The following is a 22,622-nucleotide window of genomic DNA, read 5'->3' on the forward strand; positions in this document are numbered from 1 at the left end:
CTGTTGAGACTAGTCTTTCCTTACTCTTCATCAATAAAACTCCTATTCAACCTTTGAAGCCCAACTGATATTTTACTCTTCTGTAAAATCTTTTCTGACTCATTCAGGCAGAGCAACGTCTTATTATAGCATCTGCCACATTTCACAGTAATTTATCTGTTTGCCTCCTACTGCCCGCTCCCTGTTATTCCCATCCAAACTATTCTGAGATCCTATCTTTACTGGGTTTATCCTGAGACACACCTACCACAATGCTAATAGGAGCTACTATCCTAGTAGCAGCTCAACAAACAAATGAATTCCTGTCTAAAAACCAAAGTCCCCATCATTCACATTATTGAGTGTGCTGTTCTTCTTTTGAAGTTATGTTTTACAAACTCATAAGGCATGTTAATACTTTAGTTTCCTGAAGAACTTTACTCAATTCTAAAATTACAGCATGTCGAGATTCAAAATAATTTTTTTTCATTTTTTAAAAATTTATATCCAAAACACACACACACACACACACACACACACACACACACACATAGTTGTAGATGGACACGATACCTTTATTTTTCATTTTTATGTGGTTCTGAGAGGATCGAACCCAGTGCCTCACACATGCTAGGCAATACTCTTACCACTGATCCACAACCCCGTCCTAAAATAAAAATAACTTTCTGCAATTCATTTTTCCTTAAAAAATTTATCCAGGACTGGGGGTGTATTTCAGTGGTAGAGTGCTGGTCAAGCATACACAAGGCCCTGGGTTCAATCTCCAGCACCGAAAAAAATAAAATTCTTTCCAGTCCTGCTGAGAAGTCAGTAGCTGAAGTATCAGGAAATGATTCTTTAAATATCTTTTAAATACCTCTAATTATACACAGCAAACCCACATACCCTTCTCTGACTTCATACCCTAGACTTTGGTTTTTCTCCTGATTTTCAATTCACTGAGGAAAATGTGAAATGCCTTAGAGAGGAGATGAAAAAAGAAAAAAAAAAAAAAAAAATCCAAACCCAAAGAACTGAAAATAAGTTGTTCTCCCTTCTCAGATTTATGCAAAATTTAAAACTAGAGGAAACATTAAGTATCACCTAGACTAAATCCTTGTTATTAGATGAGGAAACCAAACTAGAAGCCCTGTCCTCAGATTGCACAGAAAATTGGTGGCAATCAGACCAGAAGAGATATTTCCTAATTTTTAGGTACAGTAGTCCCCCTTTGTCCAAGGTTTCAGTCACTCAAGGTAGGAAAGTATTAAATGGAAAATTCCAGAAATAAAGTTTATAAATTTCACTTTTATTACTGTATTATTTATAGTTATAATCATTTTGTTTTATTACTAGTTGATATTATGAATCTCTTACTGCACCTAACATAAATTTATAATAGATATATATATGTATAGGAAAAACATCTTCTATATATAGGGTTTGGTATTATCTGTAGTTCAGGCAACCGCTGGGGTCTTGGAACATATCCCCCAGGCACCAAGTGGGGGCTGTATGTGTTCTTTCTTTCTCTTAAATCACACTGACTATGATGAACGATTCAGGTTTCTTTGAAAAGCATATAAAATATGCTTCTGGATCTCTCCAAAAAGAGATTCTCTTTCTTCGTTTATAAAGTAGGGATGATCTAGTAGCTCCCTCCTGGATTTGTGGTGAGAATTAAATGAGTTAATAGATGCATAATGTTAAACACAGTACCTGGTTATAGTAAATGCCTAGAATATATTACTGTTCATTCTTACTACTAGTAAGTGCAAGATACTACTTTTTTTCTTTTTTTGGTACTGGGAATTGAACCCAGGGATACTTAACCACAGTGCCACATCCCCAGACCTTTTTATTTCTTATTTTGAGACAGAGTCTCACTAAGTTGCTTAGGGTCATGCTAAGTTGCTGAGGCTGGCTTTGAACTTGCAATCCTGCCTTAGCCTCCCAAGTTTCTGGGATTATAGGCATGTGCCTGGCCCAAGATATTACATTCTTGATTATGAAAGAACTTGATTATTAAAGAACTTGTTTGTTCAACTTACCTTAATTGATTGATTTTAACATTCCCAAAGTTATTTCATTTTTTTCCCTCCCTACTCAAACTATGCATGAAGATGACCAATGGGAATCTGGCTGATATATGAGCCGGTGTATTAACTTAGGATCTGCACTTTTTAGTTGTGGAAACTGGCACAACTTTACTTCTCGGAGCCCATTTCCTCATTTGTAAGATGGAATTAAATCACATTGATTTTCCTTTGTTTAACAGCTGTGAGGCTTTGATGGGTAGTCACATGCAAAATGCCTGCCTGGTGTCTGGAGTTCACTGTTGGGTTCTTCCTTTCTCCAATGCCTTCCACAGATGTCTATGAATATTGACAGGTTGTGCAGTCCATATCAAAATGTACTTCATTGTCATAGATCTAACGATCTCACTTAGGACAAATAATTTCCAATGCACTGACCATAGGAAAAACTTTCAAAGTTAAATGTAGAAACGTGAACCTGTGTGTTCTAATGGGCAATTCTTAGAGTACCGTTCTCAAAAGGGATGTTGCCTTACTTAAGTACAAGCTTTGTGCTAAGTAAGCATTGCTCCTCCATAGTTCTGTTTTACAGTGCCAGTGGTCTACAGATTGAAATATTAAGTCTCTAGTACTTTCTTTCAGGGCAAAGAAAAAATTTGGTTCTAAAAAAACTGACAGATGAGATGAGGGTTCCTTGGATCACAGCTCATGTTTGCCCAGGGTTGGCCGATAGTTAAATGGCCTTAATAGATTTTAATGGCTCAGATAAGGAGACAGCAACTGGAGTAACAGAGGGCTCATCTGAAGGAAAAGGTTATTTGCTGTTTGAAGAGGGAAAGGGTGGAGTAGCAGGCAGAGCCCAGGTCTGCAAGTCAGCTGCGGGTGGCTGTGTCAGGTTATGCAAAGATAGCTGAAGCTGACAGTGGGATCAGGTCCTACAAACACAGTCTGAGCTTAAGCTGAAAGATGGCAAAGGTGGGCTTAGGGAGGAAAAAGTATTCAGGAGACTGTCTACGTGGTCCCCCCAAAAGGCTCATAGTGCTTATTTGTCACTGACCCTCTTGCCAATGAGAAGCTGATGATAATCCATATCCAGAAGAGTTGAAAGGTTATGTGACAGGGATCACCACATAAGTAGCCATCACACCTGCAGGCTTATTTCTTGCTTGTAACATTAAGGCAGTAACATTTCACCTGCCACATTTACTTACACACCCCTCTCATCTCATCACTTGTTTTGGGTAGTCCTGGGGATTAAAGCCCATTGGTGCTCTCCCACTGAGCTACATCCTACCACTATTTATTTTTTGAGACAAGGTCTTGCTAAATTGCCCAGACTGGCCTTTTTCTTGTGATCCTCCTCTCTCAGTCTCCTGAGTCCAAGGGATTATACCACAGGTTTGTCCCTGGCTTCTATCTTTCTAAAAACTTTTCTATCCAATCCTGTCCACAATCCCCAATACAGTTGTTCTCCACTCACTCACAAGAATTTGGGGAATTTGGTCAGAACTGTAAATTGTTGCCTAGTTCTCATGAACATAGTACCTGGGTTCTTCCTCTGTCCTTTACTAGAATGAATTGAGTAACCATCTTTCGTTCATGCCTTTTTTTTTTTTTTTTTTTTTTTGGTAGTAGTGGAGATTGTACCCAGGGTACTCTACCACTATGCTACATTCCCAGCCCTTTTTATTTTGATACAGGGTCTTGCTAGGCTGGCCTTGAACTTGTGATCCTCCTGCCTCAGTCTCCTGAGTAGCTGGGATCACAGGCCTGAGTCGCTGTGCTGGGTAGTTGCCACTCTTGGCATGTGTGTACTGGTTCTAAGATATGGGCCATCTTTCTAGTTTGATAGATTCATGATCTGGTGCTCTTTAGCTGCTTCCCTTTTCTTTTTTTTGGGAAGATGTTGCTTTCCCTTAATCTCTGTGGGAAATGCAGCCTGGGGGGAGGGTCAGAGGAGGAGGCAGGTACCTTCTGCAAGCAGTGAGTGAATGAGTCACCAGAAGTCTATCGACCTTTCCACTTGTTACCTGTTGCCATGGTCACAGATGGGTCTCAGGATGGGGAACAGCCCTCTGGGCATGGGGAATCACCACCTCTCTCTTAACAACCTCTTCGGTCTCCTTGTTACTTACAGGATAGACACTTAGCATGGGAGACCTTCTGCACATTAGCTTTGTGTCCACTTTTCTTCTGTCATCTCCCAAGACTTCATGTTAATGCACACAGTGTTTCTTCTGCCTCTCAAGCCCCAGCTCACAATTCCCTCCCTTGGAAGCCTTCTCAGAAGGCTCTCTGGTGTGGAGCTGGTCCCTGTCTCTTCTGGGCTCTCAGCACCTGTGCCCATGAGTCCCGGCACCTCTCGGATGGTGCTTTCATGTGTGTGTCTGTCTGTCATTCCTGCCCTTTTCACTCCAGACCCTGGTTCTCAGGTTGGTGTGAGTCTAATTTGTCTATGTGTCACCAGAGCCTGACTCTCAGTACCCATATTCCAACAGGTATTCAGGAAACGTTAACTGAATGAAGAGAAATGGTCTTTTATTAATTTATTGAGCAACACGGGCAAAACGATACGAGGCACTGACTCAGTAACAAAAGCAACAGTGCTTTTAATACACTTTCTTTCAAATCTGTGAACATGCTAGCTGTGAAGTAAATGCTTTTATTCTTTCCATAGAACATATTTTAAACAATGATCACAGTGTTAAGGTTAATAAGATGCTGGACAGATGAGTAGCCAAAGAATGTTACAAAACAACAAAATCTCACCAACAATATATCAAATGCAAATTTACCCAGATATCAAGAAAGTAAGTGTTTGTAGTTACATGGCTAAAAACATCATTACAGTAACCAAGTCTGTAAAATTAGGAAAAAAGCACTGTATAACAAAAAGGCCTTTCATAAGCTATCAAGGGAGCACATGTTATAGACAAACCGTTTCTATTTGAAGTAGCTTGTAGCACCAACACGTTGGCAGGACCAGCAGAGGGGCAGTGGTATTGAACAAGGCATCTGGGACAGGAAGGGATCTCAGGGGCCGTCTGCTGCCAGCCCCTTATTTTACAAATGGGAAAATGGAGGCCCAGAGAGATGAAGTGCCTTGTCCAAAGTAAGATGATAACAGGATAGGCTAGAAAATGATTGAAGGTTAAATATCAGGCCACTGATTTTAGGTCAGTGCTCTATTTTAATATATTTATGTAACTATTTGATTTGATTTGATGTATCTTTTCCTACTGATCTATTATCATGAAATAGATCAATACAATTCATAGTATACTCTGGTATTACATTTATCTCATCAAGAAATGCCTGCAATGTACTGTTGTTGTTCACTTCTTGGACCTGTATATATCTTAAATAAAACTCAGAGGGATCAGTCAGATGTTACTACCTTAGTTATAAATTGGATGAAAAGACAGAATCTGAAAATTGTCACATCTTCTATTATGAAAATTAATCTAAGCCTCAAAATTACCGAATCATTGGTACAAAATTTTTTTTTTCCTGATAATTTAAAGATTAGTAAAGTAGACACACATGGAGTAAAGTAGTCCAAACATGGAGACCACAAAACAGGCCTTTTCTTTAAAAAGTAAGTAAGGTACTTTTCACTTTAATAAGGTAAAGAATTTAAAAACCTGATTTTTTTTTTTTTTTTAGAAAAGGAAAAAAAAGTATTTATCTACAACCCATGTGAACCACCTTTTATATAAAGTATTTTCCCTATTTTAAAAAAAAAAGTGTTTTTGTAAAATACTTTGGACTCATGTGTTTGGCCTAGCCCATCTTGCCATGTGATGAGACCTCAACTGGACAAATTTATGATGAACTAATGAAAATATAGGAATGAAAAAGGAACGAGATCACTGTTAACAGAAGAAGCATTAGAGACAAAATATATTGAGTGTTTTTAAATAGTTCAATGGGAATGAAGCCAAGAAGCTGCCTGTATATATTTAAGTGTGTCATTATAGTGGTAGCAGAAAAAAAATAACACAAATTGGCACTTACCATTATCACAAACCAACTGCTGCAGACAGTTTAACTGTGGCTTCACAAGTAGAACAGACTAGATAAATAAAAGTGACTTCTGCATATCATATATATGTATACATATATTATATTTTCCTCACATAGTATCTAGTTATAAGAAATCAACATGTGGCTACAATTTTTCCCCTCTTGGAAAATGTGGACAGTTTGATTCCATTTTTTAATGAACATGCCCTACACCTGGTTAGGAAATTACCTGACATTCATACTTACAGACTTTATTCCATCTGACCAGTAAAAATAAAATGAAATCTCCTGGGACCTCAAGCCCATTTCTTACCACAACAAGCTTATTAACAAATATATAGCAAAACCTGCTTGTTTACTATTAGGCAAAAGACTATGTTTTAGTGCTAAAGAATAAAGTACACTTGCTACTGGTAATGTGCACAAGATGGTATAGTAAGAATGATTTCATGAAAAGATTCTGTAGTAAGTTGTGCTATAAATATTTAAAGAAACATGTTAAAAATCAGAGTGAAAATAATCAGTATTCTGAAACTGTCAGTAGAAAAATATGCTTATAAAAAAAGAATGTCTCATTAAGTGAAGCATTAAATGTAAAGTTGTCTCTTTAGTGTATATTTCCAATTTCACCTTTTGAAAGGTAAAACACTTTCTCTCCTATGCAGAAGCTTGTAATTCACTTGGGGCTGAGTGTTTCGCAGAACCAAGCAGTAGGTGACAAAAGTTGAGGGCAGTGCCGTGACTTTCACAGGGTCAGTTCACAGTGCTGACTAGACAGGTGACTGGGAGAAATACTGACTGTTCAAGCCATTTAAAAACAGGACCGTATTTGCTCACCACCAATGAGCACGATGCTCAAGCCCAGGATGTTGGATTTTAAAAGGGTTTTGCTTTTCAGGGCAGATTGTACACAGGTAAGAAAATCACTGTAAATAATTCTTTCTCAGGGTTGAATCCTTTGTGATTAAGTTTTTAACCTTTCCTTAGTAGTTACTTTTTTTTTTCTTTTCTTGGCGCTGGGGACTGAACCCAAGGCCTTGTGCTTTCCAGGAAAGCACTCTACCAACTGAGCTATATCCCCAGCCCAGTAGTTACTTTTAATGAGCTGAAGGTGGATTAAAGTATCAAATCCTCAGTATGGTATGGGCCCCTAAATAAGCATTTAAAAAGGACCCTCCCTTCCTCTTTGAGAAAGTCAGGATTCCTCTTTGGCCAGAGATGCATGTCTCTGGCTTTCCCACTGGACATCTTGAGGACATAGGGCTATCTTCTTGTCCAGAGGAAGGCTGAGGAACTCCATGTCCAGCTGCTGGGACCCTAGGGTCCAAGGAGTGTACCACTGAGCCCAAGCCCCTCCTGGGAGGCTTGTAGTCCCCCTTGGAGGGTCTATGGACAAGCAGAATTGGTGAAACTGCAGACATCTGGGGAGAGCATAGGTGTTTTGATACCTTAACGTTTTAAGTCTATTTCTTTCCCACCATGTCCCATCCTCGTGGGGCTGGGAGGGGACTGTCACCTCTAAAAACAAATACTCGAGCAGCAGAGGGAAGATTCAGGGAAGGTGAATAAAGAAGAGGGGGGGACATTGGAAATCTGGGCTGAGAAGAGCAGGTGGTTTTCACACGTTTGTTCCCCTTGGCCAGGCTCACTATTCACTGTCTTATTCTAATCACCAGGGCAGAAATTTCAGAGGTGGCTAGCCCTAACCCAGCAGCAATCAGGAACCGGGAGAGCACAGCTACTAAGGGTTCCCTCCCCTTTTTTAGACTCAAGATGGTTGAAGCCCAAAAGGATCCCTATGAATGAATACCTTATCAAAGGGCTTTCAGTTCAGTTTCAGTTTTTAATTGGCATGGTTCATTATCACCTAAGAGGTCCAGCAAGATTTCAAGAGAGGAGAGATGATGTATCACCTGATCACAATGAATATAATCTTTAGGATGCTCTTTCTTTATTTTTTTGCACAATAACTATATGAAAATAATTTTTATTCTACCTACATAGCTGAAGATAAATACAACTTCTGGAGTTGAGGAACGATGTTACATAGAGAGGGGAGTTTTGATGAGGAAAAAAGCTTTGATATGTGTACATACAAAGACATACATATACAAAATACACCCCTCTCCCGTGTACACTATACAGGTTGGCACAAACCTTATTAAGGATAGAATATGATATAAAGGTTTCAGGACTGAAGTTATTCTTGGCATTTTAATTTGACAGGTGCTTAGGCAATTTAGGTCTTGACATATCTGAATCAACTGTATATATGAAATATATAATTGTGTTTTTAAGAAGGCCTGGGCCAACTCTCCTTAAACAGCAACCCAAAGTAATACCATAGTTACCAAATGGAAAACAAGATTGTTATTCTGTATTAAATCAGTAAAGGGCATTTTAAAGAAAGGGCAACTTGGAAAATAAAGACTTTAGAGTCTATTATTCCAAGAGAAGAGCATTTTAGTTATTAGCAGTGGTTACCAAATAAGCTGGAGGCAAATCTCTTCAAGGAGCTGCTCAGGATTTGCTTTGTTGGGAAGAGGCAAGGAATGGTTCCACTCTTCCACTATAAGATGATGCAGGTTTTTTTATCCTTGAAAGGGTTTTCTGAAGTTGGTATGCCTGTCAGCAAAGGGTCACTCCTGGCGTGCTCCTCACAGTAGGACATGAGGTCTGCTGATGCCTTTGAGACCTGAGGAGGAGATAAAACAAAGCAACAAACAAGAAAGAAAATCCTTTATTCAGAAACCTCCAGAGTGCATGTGAATGCTAAGCCACGGGGTGGAGACTGATTCAAACAGTGTAATCAGCCTTAGAACATCATTCTCAGTCAGGTGCAAAGAGAATGGTTTCTGGCAGGGATGGCTTTCCCTAGCCAAGTGATCAGATAAACTGGCGCATGGTCGTCCCACGTGTGAGTACTGAGAATACCACACCAGCTAGCTAGCTGGTATTCCTGCCAAAATGCTTAACCAGAATCTGATCCGCAAAGGAGCATGACCGAAGCAAGGGTGATTTTGAAAAATGAGTGGACTGCGTTCTTAAAAAATGGACCACGTGTTAGATATTATTATTAGAAATATAAATAAGTTTCAAGTGTCTTACAGAAAAAGTTATATGTGTTTTGTTAATGTGTATACAGAGAGGTGGGGGTGATACAAGCAAACATGATGAAAAAATGTTAAGAACTGGCAAATCCTGATGAAGAGAATATGAATATTTAGTGTTACAAGTCTTTTGAGGTTTAAAATTTTTCAGAGTAAAAATTGTGGGGTGCATCAGGAAAGGAAAAGTGTGTGGATCAAGGGAAGGTTTTATCTAGTTTTTATCCAGGTAAAAATAGATTGGAATGCAGAACAGAACTGAATTACTGGCTTGAAGTCAGAATTCTGGAGCCAAGTTGTAGAGCTTCAAGATTTACTGTTAGAGGGCAGGGGGTGCCGCTCAGTGGATGAGCGCCTGCCTAGTATGACTGAGGTTCTGGGTTCTGTCCCTAGCATGGGGTGGGGGACGGGGGCAGAATAAACAAGAAAAGATTTATTGTTACCTTTTGGGTTTGAGGAGATACAAAAGTTTGCAAAACTGACACAGAAAAATGCTGTGTCTTACCCCAGCTTGAGTTAGGCACGGAATATGCCATACCCTGTTCTCAGAAGCCTAAGTGGAAGGCCCCAGGTAATAATCAGGTCAGGTGCCCAGGCCATGAGTGTGGGAGAGCTGGCTCTATGGAGCTCTGCACAGGGCAGTCTCCTGCTTTGAGGACAGGTGACCATCTCCAGTCTAGAGGAATTTATCAGGTGACTGCTTCTGTTCTTGGAACCAGCCTTAGTCACCACATTCCAGGGTTCTCACTGCCTAGTCCTCTCTTGGGACCAAAAGGGAAAAGACTTCAAAGTCATGTGACCTAAGAAATGCATTCCAGCTCCTCTGTGGGATCTGCACTCACCCTGGGAGTAGAAAGTGGTCAATAAAGGGCACACATTTAAAAAGCTGCATTTCCTAAAAGGAAGACCCTAACTGTTGACTTCAAAGTACTCTCAGCTGCCCTGATACCCTAGAAAACTTGAAATTCCAGAGGGATGAGAAGGGTGTTTTAGAAATCCACCTGGAACCGCTGTCTCAATTTAGAACACAGCAATCACAGGCCTTGACCTCTCTCATTTAGGAAAGGCAGGTCCTTTGGAAATCCTCTCCAGGATTTTACAAACAGAAGGATCAACTCAGATTCTGATTCTTCAGTTTTTTTGAAATGAGGCCTGTGCTAGGTAGGTAATGAAAATTAAGATTGTGAAGCTCTTGACCTGGTCTAGGAAAATCCTGGAAGCAAGCAGGATTAAATGGCATCATCTCCTCTGTCTCGTGGCCCAGTCCTGGAAAAGCAGGGGAGACCACAGCAGGCATGGCCTGTACCCTCAGATTCCTTACCTTTATCCTTTCGATGGAGGCTTCTAGTCTCAGCTGCTGCACAGTTCTCCTCGCCTGGGCTATGTTGTTGGTGCTTGCTGTTTTGCTGGACATCTTCAATGGTTGTTATTCCCTGTAATCTGAAGAGAAATTTTTTTTTTTATCAAATGGTGAGTAACAGTCATCTTTAAGTTATTTAAACATTCATAGAAAATGTGTGTCACTTGAAGGGAAACGTGCTGATCTGCCCATCAGCACAACCTTTTGGAGGCAGTTACTAAAGCACCCTGAATAATTCCAGTGGTGGCTTAGATGTTCTAGCTTGTCATCTATTTGACTGTCTATATAAAATTGGTTTCCAGAAACCCAGAACAGCAGTTTAAACAATGTAACCCAACATATAGCATAAGAGTGGCCTTTTAAACAATTTTCTAGGAAGAAACAAAAACATACCAACATTTGCAGTAGTTAAGGAGCCTTTGGCTACCAGAGGCTACATTACATGTCAATTTAATATGACAACTACATACTCTAACAGAAGCTCTGAGTTTCTTTCTTTTGGATTCTCTTACCCAATAATCAGGCTGATGTAAGTACTGGCAAGAGAAAACAATGAGAAGGCCTCCTCCAGAGATCTCTGCACAAAGGCACATTTTCAGGTGCTATCAAGATGTGCAAATGTTTTCAGAATGTTAGGCAGGTAAGCAAGTCTTTATTCAAGGAAAAGTGGGAAATCTTTTAGCTGAAAAGAATGATAGAGTCACAGTAAATGTCAAATGAGATCATTGTCAAATGAGCAGTCGGAAGTCTGAAATAATCAATAAAGTCTTATCATTCCTTCCTTTGACCTCTCCCTGGCCTCATCCTGGTGGCCAAGGCACTTGCTAATCCTATTACCTTCCCCTTCCCCTGTATGTTTGGCAAGGATTGACTCTCCTCTTTCATCAGAGCCCTTGATTTCCAGGCTGCCCTGTTGCCCTCTCTCCCCAGACACCTGATGTAAAACAACGGAAACATTCTGGCCCTTGGGCTTTGGCCTGCCTGATTTCCAGTGGCACATTTCAAGAGGAAGGCAGGCCTGGGACAAGCACTGCCTGGTGCCCCTGCCATATATGGTTAAGTTTTCTCTTGCATGGTGGTGAATGGAGGAAAAGGCAGAGCTGGCAGGCCGAGCAGCAGTGTGGCAGTTTTATGACTCACAGGAGCAGGTGGACAGTAGGTGTGTCTCACCAGTACTAGGCAAGGACTCAGCAGTCTTGGGCGCCTTGGCGCCAGCAGCAAACCCAGGCTGACTCAACCTTCATCAGGACCTGCGGCTGCATGAAGACTTAGACCAGACAGGCTGCAAAAAACACCAGCAAGCCACAGGCTCCATGCTGTCCACCATGTGGGCACTCTGGTGCCCCAACACTGGTTTCATCAGATTATAAAATCCCCAGGACTGAGTTCGAGGACCTGCATGGGGATTGCCCTCTGAGGTTGGAGAAAGCATTGAGTCAAGTGCACAAATAAAATGACTTTTAACTGGGTGCAGAACTTTCAAATCAGCTTCACCAGCAGACTTCACATTCTTGGGTCTGCACCCTGTGTCTGCCACTTCCCAGATGGGCGAAAGTTGGCAGATTATTTCACTTCTATGAGCCCAAGTTTTTTTGGTGGTTGTTGTTTTATTCTTGCATACCCAGGGCTGCTCTACCACTGAGCTACATCCCCAGCCTTTTTTATTCTGAGACAAGGTCTTGCTAGGTTGCCCAGGCTGGTCTTGAACTTGTGATCCTCCTGCCTCAGTCTCCCAAGTCACTGGGATTACAGGCATGAGCCACCACACTCAAGTTATTATTATTATTTTTATTTGTAATATAAAAATACTACTACCCACTTCAAAAGCCTTTTTGGGATTCATTTGCTGAGGCACATAAGGGTTAGCACAGGACCAAGGCACTCCCATAAAACACAACTGCTATTTTTATCCTGGGGGTCACACATAGACCATGAACTGGTATTCCTTGTTTACCTGTCTGTTCTGCCCACCTCTCCCCCATCCTGGTCAGTGAGTATCAAGGGTTTTGACTGACTGCGTCTGGGCAGGGCTTCAGGGATCAGCCCTTTTGAGTCTGCCCCCAGGCACTTCTGCCACACTCTGGTAGAATGGAAAGGATGGCGATAGCCGACAGAGGATTGCCATAGGAAAAGAGAAGCCCTAACAAGTACAGGAGATTGGGAGGAGGAAGCATGTGGCAGGGCAGGGTGGCCTTGCCTTGTGCTGGCTTTGGGCAATCTCAGTTCAACACATACCTGGACTAGCTGCCTCTTCCTCGGACTCAGAGGTACTGCTGCCCCACCCGAGGAGAGGCTGCAGGTCTCTTCCCTGGGGGTGTCACCCATACCCAGTCACCTGGCCTAACCCCTCCCAGGCCAGCATCTGAAATGTGCCTGAGGCCATGGGCAACCTCACCCCAACAGTGCCCAGTGAGTTGGTTATGAATTTCATTCCCTTGCAGCACATTGAACTGGGCTGCCCTTTAGCTGGTGGCTGTTCTCAGCCTCCAGAATGTGAACATGACACCTTTTCTGAGTGGCCTGCGGTTTCCAGGATACACCCTCAGGATTTTCTAAATGTGCCACTTGCGTGAGAATAATGCCAAGCATTCTCCTCCACCTCCAGGGCATAAACTTTCCAAGGTCTGGGCAAGTTTTCCTGTAACTGCAACTGGGTCACACATATAGGACCTTGATCAGTCATTGCTCTCACCCGTGTGACCATAAGCAAATAGTCCACAGTCAGGCTCTATTTATAAAAAGCCTGGGTAGGTCCCTCTCAAAGTGGTGAGAAAGTTGGCACCTAGAACATGGAGGACTTTTTTCCTTCTTGCTGAATTATAATCAGGATTTAAAACAGCTAGCTAGTAAGAAGAAACAAAATAAAACAGAAAAAAGATAAAAACAGGAACTCTTGGGTCCTAGTGAGCCTCCTTCCTCAGTCTCAGTCTCCGAGCAGTTGGGAACTAGTATGTGACACATTTTTATTTATTTATTTATTTATTTATCTATTTATTTATTTATTTATTTATTTATTTGTTTGTTTGTTTGTTTGTTTGTTTGTTTGTGGGATTAAACCCAGGGGCGCTTAACCACAACCCCAGTCCTTTTCATTTGAAGACAGAGTCTGCTAAGTTTCTTAGGGTCTTACTAAGTTGCTAAGCCTGTATCCTTTGCTGGGATACAGGTGTGTGCCACTGCGCCCAGCTGCAAAACATTTTTAAATGAGTGCTTCTGGTACTTGGTACAGCAGGCTAAGAAAAAATACAGCTTCTGCCCTCACAGAGACATTAGACAAGAGGATCCTTTCCTCTTGTGCTTCACAAAGAGCCCAACCCCTGCTACTGCTCTCATGTTCCCACTCAATCTTTTCCTGAACGTTCCTTCCCCTCTGCTGGTAAATGAATAACTGATTAAAGTTTTGGAGATGGGAGATTTTTTTATAGCTTCAAAGGTATTTAACACAAACAACTTTCTACTCAGTATCATATAGCAATAGCTTCAAGAAGTTAATTAAATGGGGCATCCCATTTAATTTGAGGGCATCCCTAGAAAACACTGTACACTGGGCCACCGGAAAATGATATCATCTCTGATTATCACTTCGTTCCTATGGAGAAATCAGATCAAAATTATATTGTTTGAAATTGAGGAGCCTCTTCTAGGGACTCTGAGTTTCTCTGCTGAGCTGCCTGGTCTTAAGGCCCCTTCACTCTTGAGGGGCAAGGTGCTCCCAGAGCTTTGCACTGCCTCAACAGCTGGGCAGGCTATCTGCAAACATCTCGGCACCTTCAGAGGGCTTGCTCTGGTCTTTCGATGGCAGGGATGTCTACTGTTTGTGCTACTAATGCCACTCACTTGCTTTCCTTACATCAAGAACAGCTTCCAGTTCGGCACAATGACACATGCCTGTAATCCCAGTGGTCTAGGAGGCTGAGACAGGAGGATCTTGCGTTCAAAGTCAGCCTCAGCAAAAGCGAGGCCCTAAGCAACTCAGTGAGACCTTGTCTCTAAATAAAATATAAAATAGGGCTGGGCATGTGGCTCAGTGGTCGAGTGCCCCTGAGTTCAATCCCCAGTACCCCACCTCCCCACCAAAAAAAAAAAAAAAAAAAAAAAAAAAAAGGCTTCCAAGGCAGACACCCTTGATCTTTGTATGGAGCCCAAAAGGGCTCAGGCTGCATCATTCCAGAACACCTCACTAGAATCCTGAATGGGGAATTACTATCCATCCTTGTTTTACAGATGAGGCAACCGAGGTTAGAAAAGCTGGCTTCAAAGCAACCCAGTTTGTACACCACAATCCACCTTATAATCCTTTTCTCGCCAGAAGCTACTCTTCTGGAGAGGGAGCAAATTCCAACTAAATCCAAGGAAAGGGAGCAATTCCAACTAAATCTATTCACACTGAGGGCATCACTAAATGTTCCACAATGTGGCTCTTAGGAGTGATTGATACTCATTAACTTGGGGGCAGTGGGCCTGCTGACCACCTTGTGTTTATGTGACACCCCTCTTGGGCAGAAGGCATCTTGTTTGTCTACCTGGTGCCTGCAGAGCAGTCTTCCCCTCTCATATGCACCAGCTGGGCAAGGGCTGAAGTTAACATCTGGGGTTCTGAGCTCCAGTGCTCCATCCCACCCAGAGGGGGCAAGGCCTGTGTGAGCCTGTGCAGACCACCATCTGGTGAAACCATGGCTATCTCTTCTGTCGCCTTATTTCAGTTTTATGAAAGGGTAACAGAATTGAATAAACATATGTAGTATTCAGCTAGTCAAATCATTTGCATTGGTTTTAATGCTGTGGTTCATCTGAATTCTCTGGTTCCTAGAAATTCCCAGGAACAAGATGTCCCATTAGGGAAATATGGACATTTTAAACTTTGTTGAGGTGGGCGGTGCTAAAGTCAAGAGAGGAGGAGAGTAGGGATGGAAAGTGTCACCAAGCATGCTCTGGGAGGAAGGCCCCAGGGAGCTTCATGGGCATCACTGGAGTGAAGCCAACTTTCATGAGCAAACACACCCCTGTGGCTATAATGATAGAGCAGCGTAGGACAAAAAAAAAAAAAAAAAAAAAAAAGTCACAGGCTTCCAATTCCCTTCTGATCTTGCCTTCAACTTCTAATGTCTTACTCCAGCTCTGTTTTCCCTCTTCTGTAAAAAGGGGAAAAGAGCGCCACCTCTCAGGGTTTTCCGGAGCAGACAGAAGCACTGCCCAGTGCACCCAGCAAATGTGGCTCCCTGGGCTCCTGCATGCGGAGGGAAACAAGAGGAAGATCAGACAGCTACTCTCTAACTTCAAGGCTGTGTGACCAGGTAGCCACGGCTTTCTAAAGCGGCCTTGGTGGGAATGGGGGAGTGCGGAGCAGTCTGTTGAGAAACTTTTCTGTTCTCATGAGCACTTATTATTCCTCTCAGAGCCTGCAAGCCAGAGTCAGACTACAGATGTTTTTGGTTGGGCCACACACAGAGAGTTAGCTCCAGTGTGTGTGTGTGTGTGTGTGTGTGTGTGGGTGTGTGTGTGTGTTTGAACTTTAAATTGACTGTCAACATTTGAGAAATCGAGAGATTTTACTTTTAACAAAAAACCCCAACAACAACAACACAAAGAAACCCCCAAAACAAAAACAAACAAAAAGTGTGTGGGCTGCTAGGAATATAACTCAGTGACAGTGAATGCCTAGCATGCGAGAGACTCTGGGTTCAATCCCTAACACTGTAAGAGAAAAAAAAAATTCTATCACTATAATAAATATAAAGAATTTGTTTTTGTGCCTGTTCAGTACCTGTATCTTCTTGTCATATACCATGTGATGTGCAACAAGCCCTTGTAATCCCTCATGGGCTGGCACCGGGCAGCAGCCCTACCCTCTTCCTGGCGTGGCTCATGGACTACAGGGCTGGAAAGTGAAAAATGACACTTCCAGGGCCGTGAGAAGTACTGGGTCCCCCACAAGTTCATACACTGACGTTCTAAACCTCCAGTACCTCAGAATCTGACTGTATTTGGAGAAAGGTTCTTCAGAGAGGAAATTAAGATAAAATGAGATCCTGAGGATGGGCCCTAATCTAGCATGACTGGTGTCCTTAGAAGAGGAGGGAATCTGACACAGAGGGTTACAGAAGGAAGACTGAGAGAAGATAGCCATCCACAAGCTGACGAGAGAGAGGCCTCCGGAGAAGCAAACCCTGCCAACACTTTGACCTTAGATCTCTAGTCTCCAGAAACACGAGAAAATGAATTGTTGCTGCTTAAGCCCTGAATCTGTGGTAGCTGGCTATGGTGTCCCTAGCACACGAATACACCTTGCTTCTCCTGCTGCCAGGGCACAGGAGAATGCCAGTTCTGCCAATCAATATATTGAGAAGAGATCTGACAGGGGGCAGTCAAGAGGAAGACTGGTTTCTGCTGACAAGCAGGGTGGTGGGCTAGTTGCTGGGTGTGGACGCAGGGGCATCCCAGCCACCAGCAATGAGGATGAGAGTCCCTGTGGCTGTGGCAGCCTCCTGGGTCCTGGGGGCCAAGCCAGTTCTATGGTGCTGGCAGTCCCTCCAAGGGACTCTGAGAGGCTGCGCCTCCAGACTTCAGGTGATCAGGCAAGCACCCAACCCCTGCACCAGGCCCATTATACTGAAACTGCCAAGAGCGTTTTCTGTTTGCTGTAACTGAACCATGAACGACACACAACTGCTAATCTGCTGTTCTGTAAACTGTAAATAACTTGCAGATATTAGCTATGCTTTCTATTACTGCCTTGCCATCACTGCTGAACACCCCAAAGTCTAGGACTTGAAAGGAGGGAGGAGTAAGACATAAAATTCTCTCTCAGTCAGACCAGTAGCAGGCTGTGAGGCCAATGGTGGTGGAACCTGTGCTCAGCTGCAGGTCCTGCCCCTTCTGCACAGTTCTGAGAGCAAAGGGCAGAAAGAGCAAGCTGCTGGTTAGGAGGAGGAGAATGAGAGGGAGAGCAGAGGAAGGGCTGCAGAGACTGTGGAAAACGTGATCTGCTATGGGGAAGAGACGGTGTCTTGAGCTAAGAGAAATTCACAAAGAATCAGCAGAATGGAAAATAAAACAGCTCCCCCAAGGCCTCAGCAAGTCGTTCTGTAAGAGTAGCAGGCTTCTAGACTTGTAAATGTTTTTGAGGTCCTTGTCTGGTACCCTAAAATCATTAGTTGACTTTACCTGCTTTCCAGGGAGCTTCTCTCTGAATAATAATGAAAAAGGTAAGTTAAACATATGATTAATTTTGATGACAGCCACCATTTACTGAGCACTGAAGTGTGCCAGGTGACAAAATTCCATGCACCACTGCATTTAGTTCTTATAATAATTCTGGGAGATACATCCTTTTATTGTGTCTGTTTTCAGATGAAGTGGAGAGGTTAAAAAATTCACGCTTAGAATCATACTGGTTTACATGGTGTAGCTGGGCTCTGTCTGACCTGACTCTCAAGGTCACAATCACCACCCTGTACCACCTGCCTCTAAACAGAAAGAACACAGGAAGGAGTGGGGAGAAAGGAGGGGCAGGTGCCAGTCAAAAATCTCTTCTGGGAAGACACTGTGCCCTATTCAGGGGCTGAGGCTCACTTAGAGAGGTGGTCCCCACACACTGCCAGCAGGAAGTGAGGAGCTAACCAGTCTCACAAGATGGAAACCAAGGAGAATAGGTTGTTCTCAGTTAAAAGAACAACTGCCCCAGATTCCAGGTAAGGCTTTTGCTAAAGACACAAGATGATCCTATCATCTCTCAGAGCCCCAGAGAAGTTGGCAGGGAGTCATGAGAATGAGCCAAACCAGGTAATAAATCCAGAAGGAGAGGTTGCTGCAGAGCCTGGGCAGCAAGTTCCTGACTTCACTGTGTCCAGAACACTCTGGGCACTTGGTAAAAAAAAACCTGATTCAGGGGCTGGGGCTGTAGCTCAGCGGCAGAGTGCTTACCTAGCACATGTGAGGCACTGGGTTTGATCCTTAGCACCACAGAAAATTAAATAAAACAAAGGCATGCTGTTCATCTACAACTACAAAAAAAAAAAAAAAAGCAAACAAAAAAAATCCTTATTCAATAGGTCCAGGGCTCAAGATGCTGCATTTACAAACTTCTTACGTGACTCCGACAGCTTCTCTTGAGAAAGTCAGATGATAAGCAGTCTCTGCTTCCAGAGCCTGCCTGTGTTTATTTCTACCTGGGAATTAAAACAGGTCAATTTAGAAGAATGCCGCCTCCTATCTATGCTTAAATTGTCAAAGCTCTGAACAAGTCCTGAAAAATTCTCTGCTTAATTACTTTCACCTACAGGACTTCAAGCCTCCTTCAGTTTGAAATCACTCATTTTAACATATTTCTTTGCTACAAAAGTCTAAATTTGTTTTCTTAATAGCCACTTGCTTCTGGAAAGTGCCCAGAGGCTAGACATCCCCATCTCGCCCTGCTCAGTGGTACCCTTCACTACTGCTCTCACTACTTCTGACCAGGTACCCTCAGGATTCAATCCTGGGGCTCTGATAGCAGTCAACAAAGGCTTTTATAGTTAGATAAATGCAAACTGTGGCTCTTTACTTAGGACTCCAAGGTGCTTTATTTCTCTGAGCCTCATCTGTGAAAGGGGAAGGGATAATACTGGTAAATACCTCAAAGGGCTGCTTCTAGGACGAACTGAGGGGACACATGTAAATTAGGACTTGCCTGACACACATCGATCCTCAGGGGAGGAAGAGGATGCTCTCTCCACCCTACGACTTTGGCTGTGACCAATGATGCACTTGATCTTTACCTCAGTTCCAATGTTCAAATGGTAGTCCATTTAAATGTACCCTAGAATGGTCCATAGTCACAGGTAAAGTCCAATGAAACACCCCTGTTGGTCCCTCCATTATCCTGGTCATTGAGCACCCCTTGGTCTCAGCTCTCCTAACTTCTCATATCAAGAGCTACCTAACAGAAATACGAGGCACATGTGTGACTTAAAAGTTTTCACTGGCTACATGAAAATAAAAATTAAAAAAAGTGAAATTAAGTAATATGAACAAAATCGACAGGTATTCCTTATAAAAATTATTGAGGTAGTTTTCATTTTTTAATACCCAGTGTGTATTTTTCACTTACAGCATGTCCCAATCTGGACGTGCCACATTGGAGTGCTCTGCAGGCCCGGTGCCTTACTGGACACAACACTGTCTGCTATGATAGACAGTACAACCTTAGACTCTGGCACTTTCCAAATTCTCATGACTCTGACTCTGAAAAACTGTTTTAATTTCCCCTTTCTGTGAGTCTTGCTCCCAGGGCCTTAAGCCAGGGTTGCTGCCTCTGCTTGCTACAGCACTCCAGGCCCTAATCTTCCCCCAGTACATCCTCTCCTGACACTCTGTTCAGATAGAGTACCACTTTCAGCTTATTCTTCTGAAAAGCTGGCTCCAACAAGTTCCTGGGATTTCCCAGGATTCCCTAAGAGAAGTCCAATGGGCTTGGCTTTACCCTCAAGATCCTCTCTAATGTTTCTACTACCATAATAAAAATCCTGATCACCAAAGAAGCTTATTTTTACTTAGAGCTTGCTAAAGGTCACACACCAGGCTATATGCCAGACACTGTCAGTCTGGTATCTTTCTAGGTCCTCACAATGGCCCTATGAGACAGGTTCTGTTTTCACCCCCATTTTACAAATGAAACCGAGGCACAATGAAGTTAAGTATGCCTAGTGCCAAACAGCTGGCAAGCTGCTGGGCCAGGGTTTGTACCCAGTTAGGGGGACGGCAGTGACCAGACCAGGAGACTCTACTTCTATATGGCTGCAGTGACAGAGTACATTGGCAGGCCCTGGCCTCAGGGGCTGCCCTTTCAAGTCCCACCTGTGATCCCCCTCCCAAGCTCTCTACCTGCTTCTCTTGGCTTAAATTCTGTTGTTTTAGGCTCCAGATCGCATTTTTACCTCTTGGAAGGAAGTTTTCCCTACTTTTCCTTATGGTGACTAATTCCCTTTATGAATTCCTGCCATGTGCATATAGTTCAGGGGTTCAAGGTCACCTGAGGACTGGTCATGCAAAGAATGGGTAGGCAGGGGGAGGTATTTCTGAATATCCTAAAATCATATGCAAAATTTGGGGTGTATGTCTAGACTTTTTTGTTTTGTTTTGTTTTCCTGAGGAGAGGGTTAATAACCATTATTAAGTTCTCAAAAAATTGTAAGCTATTTAATGCCTATTGTTATGTAACTGACATTGTGTAAATATTGTCTTCCAACTAAACTCTTAGTTCTGTAATACAGCAGCTACATTTATTCCTTACTATGTGCCACTACTGTATTAGGTACTCTATACAGATATTAGTTCATTTAATACAAACATAAGAGGTTGGTTTGTCATACTCATTGAGAATGTTACATAATTTGCCAAAGATCACATAGCTATTAAGTGGTAGAAATAGGATTTTAATTCAGATTTCTTCAACTTCAAAGCCATCTCCTAATCAAGCAGATGAGGCATCCCATGCCACCTTCTGTTTCATATTGACTAATGTAGAGAATGAGGCCTCAATAATACCTAATTAGATTAAGACATGATACAGCAACCAACACATTAGCTAGCAAGTGAACGTACCACCTGGGGGTGTTTGAGAGTCCAGTGTTTGTTCTCTTAGAAACAAGATACACTTTGCTGCTCCTTGCCACAGGTATTCTGCAAAATACTGACTGTTGTGAGTCAATGGATACCCACCTGCTTGGTTCCCTGCATAGTTCTGAGAAGTCCGGGTGGAGTTCCTGGGGTTCCCACATACTTGTTTAGTGTCAATTATTAATTCTGAACTTTCACCTCCAGCATGGAATGCCCACTTGTGTGGTTCCCAGGTTCTAAGAGCCATGTTGCAATGTACCTGCATACTGTGCCCCAAACAGGTTTCCAGCTGTTGAAGGTGGGATCACAAGAAGGTACCCTCTGATGTTGACCCACACAGGTGTAGGACCCAGCCTCTTCCATGCTATGCTACGCCAGAATCCAGCCATGCATAGAGACATGTGTTTATAGTCAACACTGAGAATGACACTTACAAACAAGCTTTCCTCTTTACCTAGTGTTGCAAGACTGACTGAGGAAAGATTTGCTTATATCTGCATGGCTGGCTCAAGATGGCCTGATGTCTCGTATGTTTACCTAATGACTGAATAAAAGAATGGATGAACTCAACCACTACTTAATATTGAAAACAAAAGGTAACATTAATGGAGTGCTTTTTTAAATTTAAACTTTTTATTTTCTTCATTTGTTCTAATTAGTTATACATGACAGTAGAATGCATTTAGGCACATTGTACACAAATGGAGCACAACTTCTCCTTCCTCTGGCAGAATATGATGCAGAGTCACACTGGTAGTGCAATCATACATGTATATAGGGTGATAATGTCCATCTCATTCCACCAACCTTCCCATCCCCATCCCCCCTCCTTTTTTTTTGTTTTTTGTTTTTTGCCAGGGTCTGTGTTAAGGGCTTTATGTAAAGTTATTTTATTTACTTTTCACAATGCTCCTGAAAAAGATATTACTTTTACTTCATTAATTAGCTTTCAAATATTAATGAAGAAATAAGTATATAGTAAACATTTTAAATAGTTTGAAAGGGTCTTCAACATAAACTAGTTCCTTGAACTCTAGACTTTCCCAGGCAGTTGTTGCTCCAAGTTTCTCATATTTCCTTCTGAGGACATCCCATGCATATACAGACATGATCATGCATGTATCTATCTTAAAAATACAAAAGGGAGCATGTTACATTCATTACTCTGTACCTGTTTTATTCTAACACTATATTTTGGAGATCATGTTAATGTTAATATGTAATGACTTCTATTTTCCAAACAGGGATGCTGAAGCTCTCAGAGATATCCAGAAAATAAATGCCAAGGCTGAAATGAAGCCTGGTGCCCCTAACCACTGTTCTACACTGTATCCCTCCTGCATCTCCTAGGACCTTCCTGAGGCCAGTGAAGAAGTGGGAATGACCAGGGATGTAAAAGACAAAAACTCTGTCCTAAAAGGACTCACTGCTTTTGAGGGCAACGCTACAATATGAAGTAAGGAATTTCAAAACAATATAAAAATGTACCCAGGACATGTTTCACTGTATTTCAAGGTG

General features: G+C 42.4%; 1 protein-coding gene across 7 annotated transcripts in view; it reads right to left on the reverse strand.

Moving 5' to 3' along the window:
- Positions 1–4,532: 4,532 nt before the first annotated feature.
- GNG12 (G protein subunit gamma 12) overlaps positions 4,533–22,622 on the reverse strand; it is a 125,532-nt gene continuing 107,442 nt past the window's right edge. For 6 of the 7 annotated variants that reach the window (XM_079133569.1, XM_079133564.1, XM_079133565.1 and 3 more), the window contains exons 3-4: positions 10,470–10,588; positions 4,533–8,736 (exon numbers count right to left, since the gene is read on the reverse strand). In XM_079133569.1, the coding sequence (XP_078989695.1) occupies positions 8,611–8,736; positions 10,470–10,562 (219 nt within the window). In that variant the 5' untranslated portion in view covers positions 10,563–10,588 and the 3' untranslated portion in view covers positions 4,533–8,610. Of the gene's footprint in view, positions 8,737–10,469; positions 10,589–11,020; positions 13,473–22,622 lie in introns of those variants that run through there. The other variant, XM_079133570.1, reaches the window with a different exon arrangement.

Source organism: Sciurus vulgaris (genome assembly GCF_902686455.1).
Source record: "Sciurus vulgaris genome assembly, chromosome: 1".
NCBI lineage: Eukaryota > Metazoa > Chordata > Mammalia > Rodentia > Sciuridae > Sciurus > Sciurus vulgaris.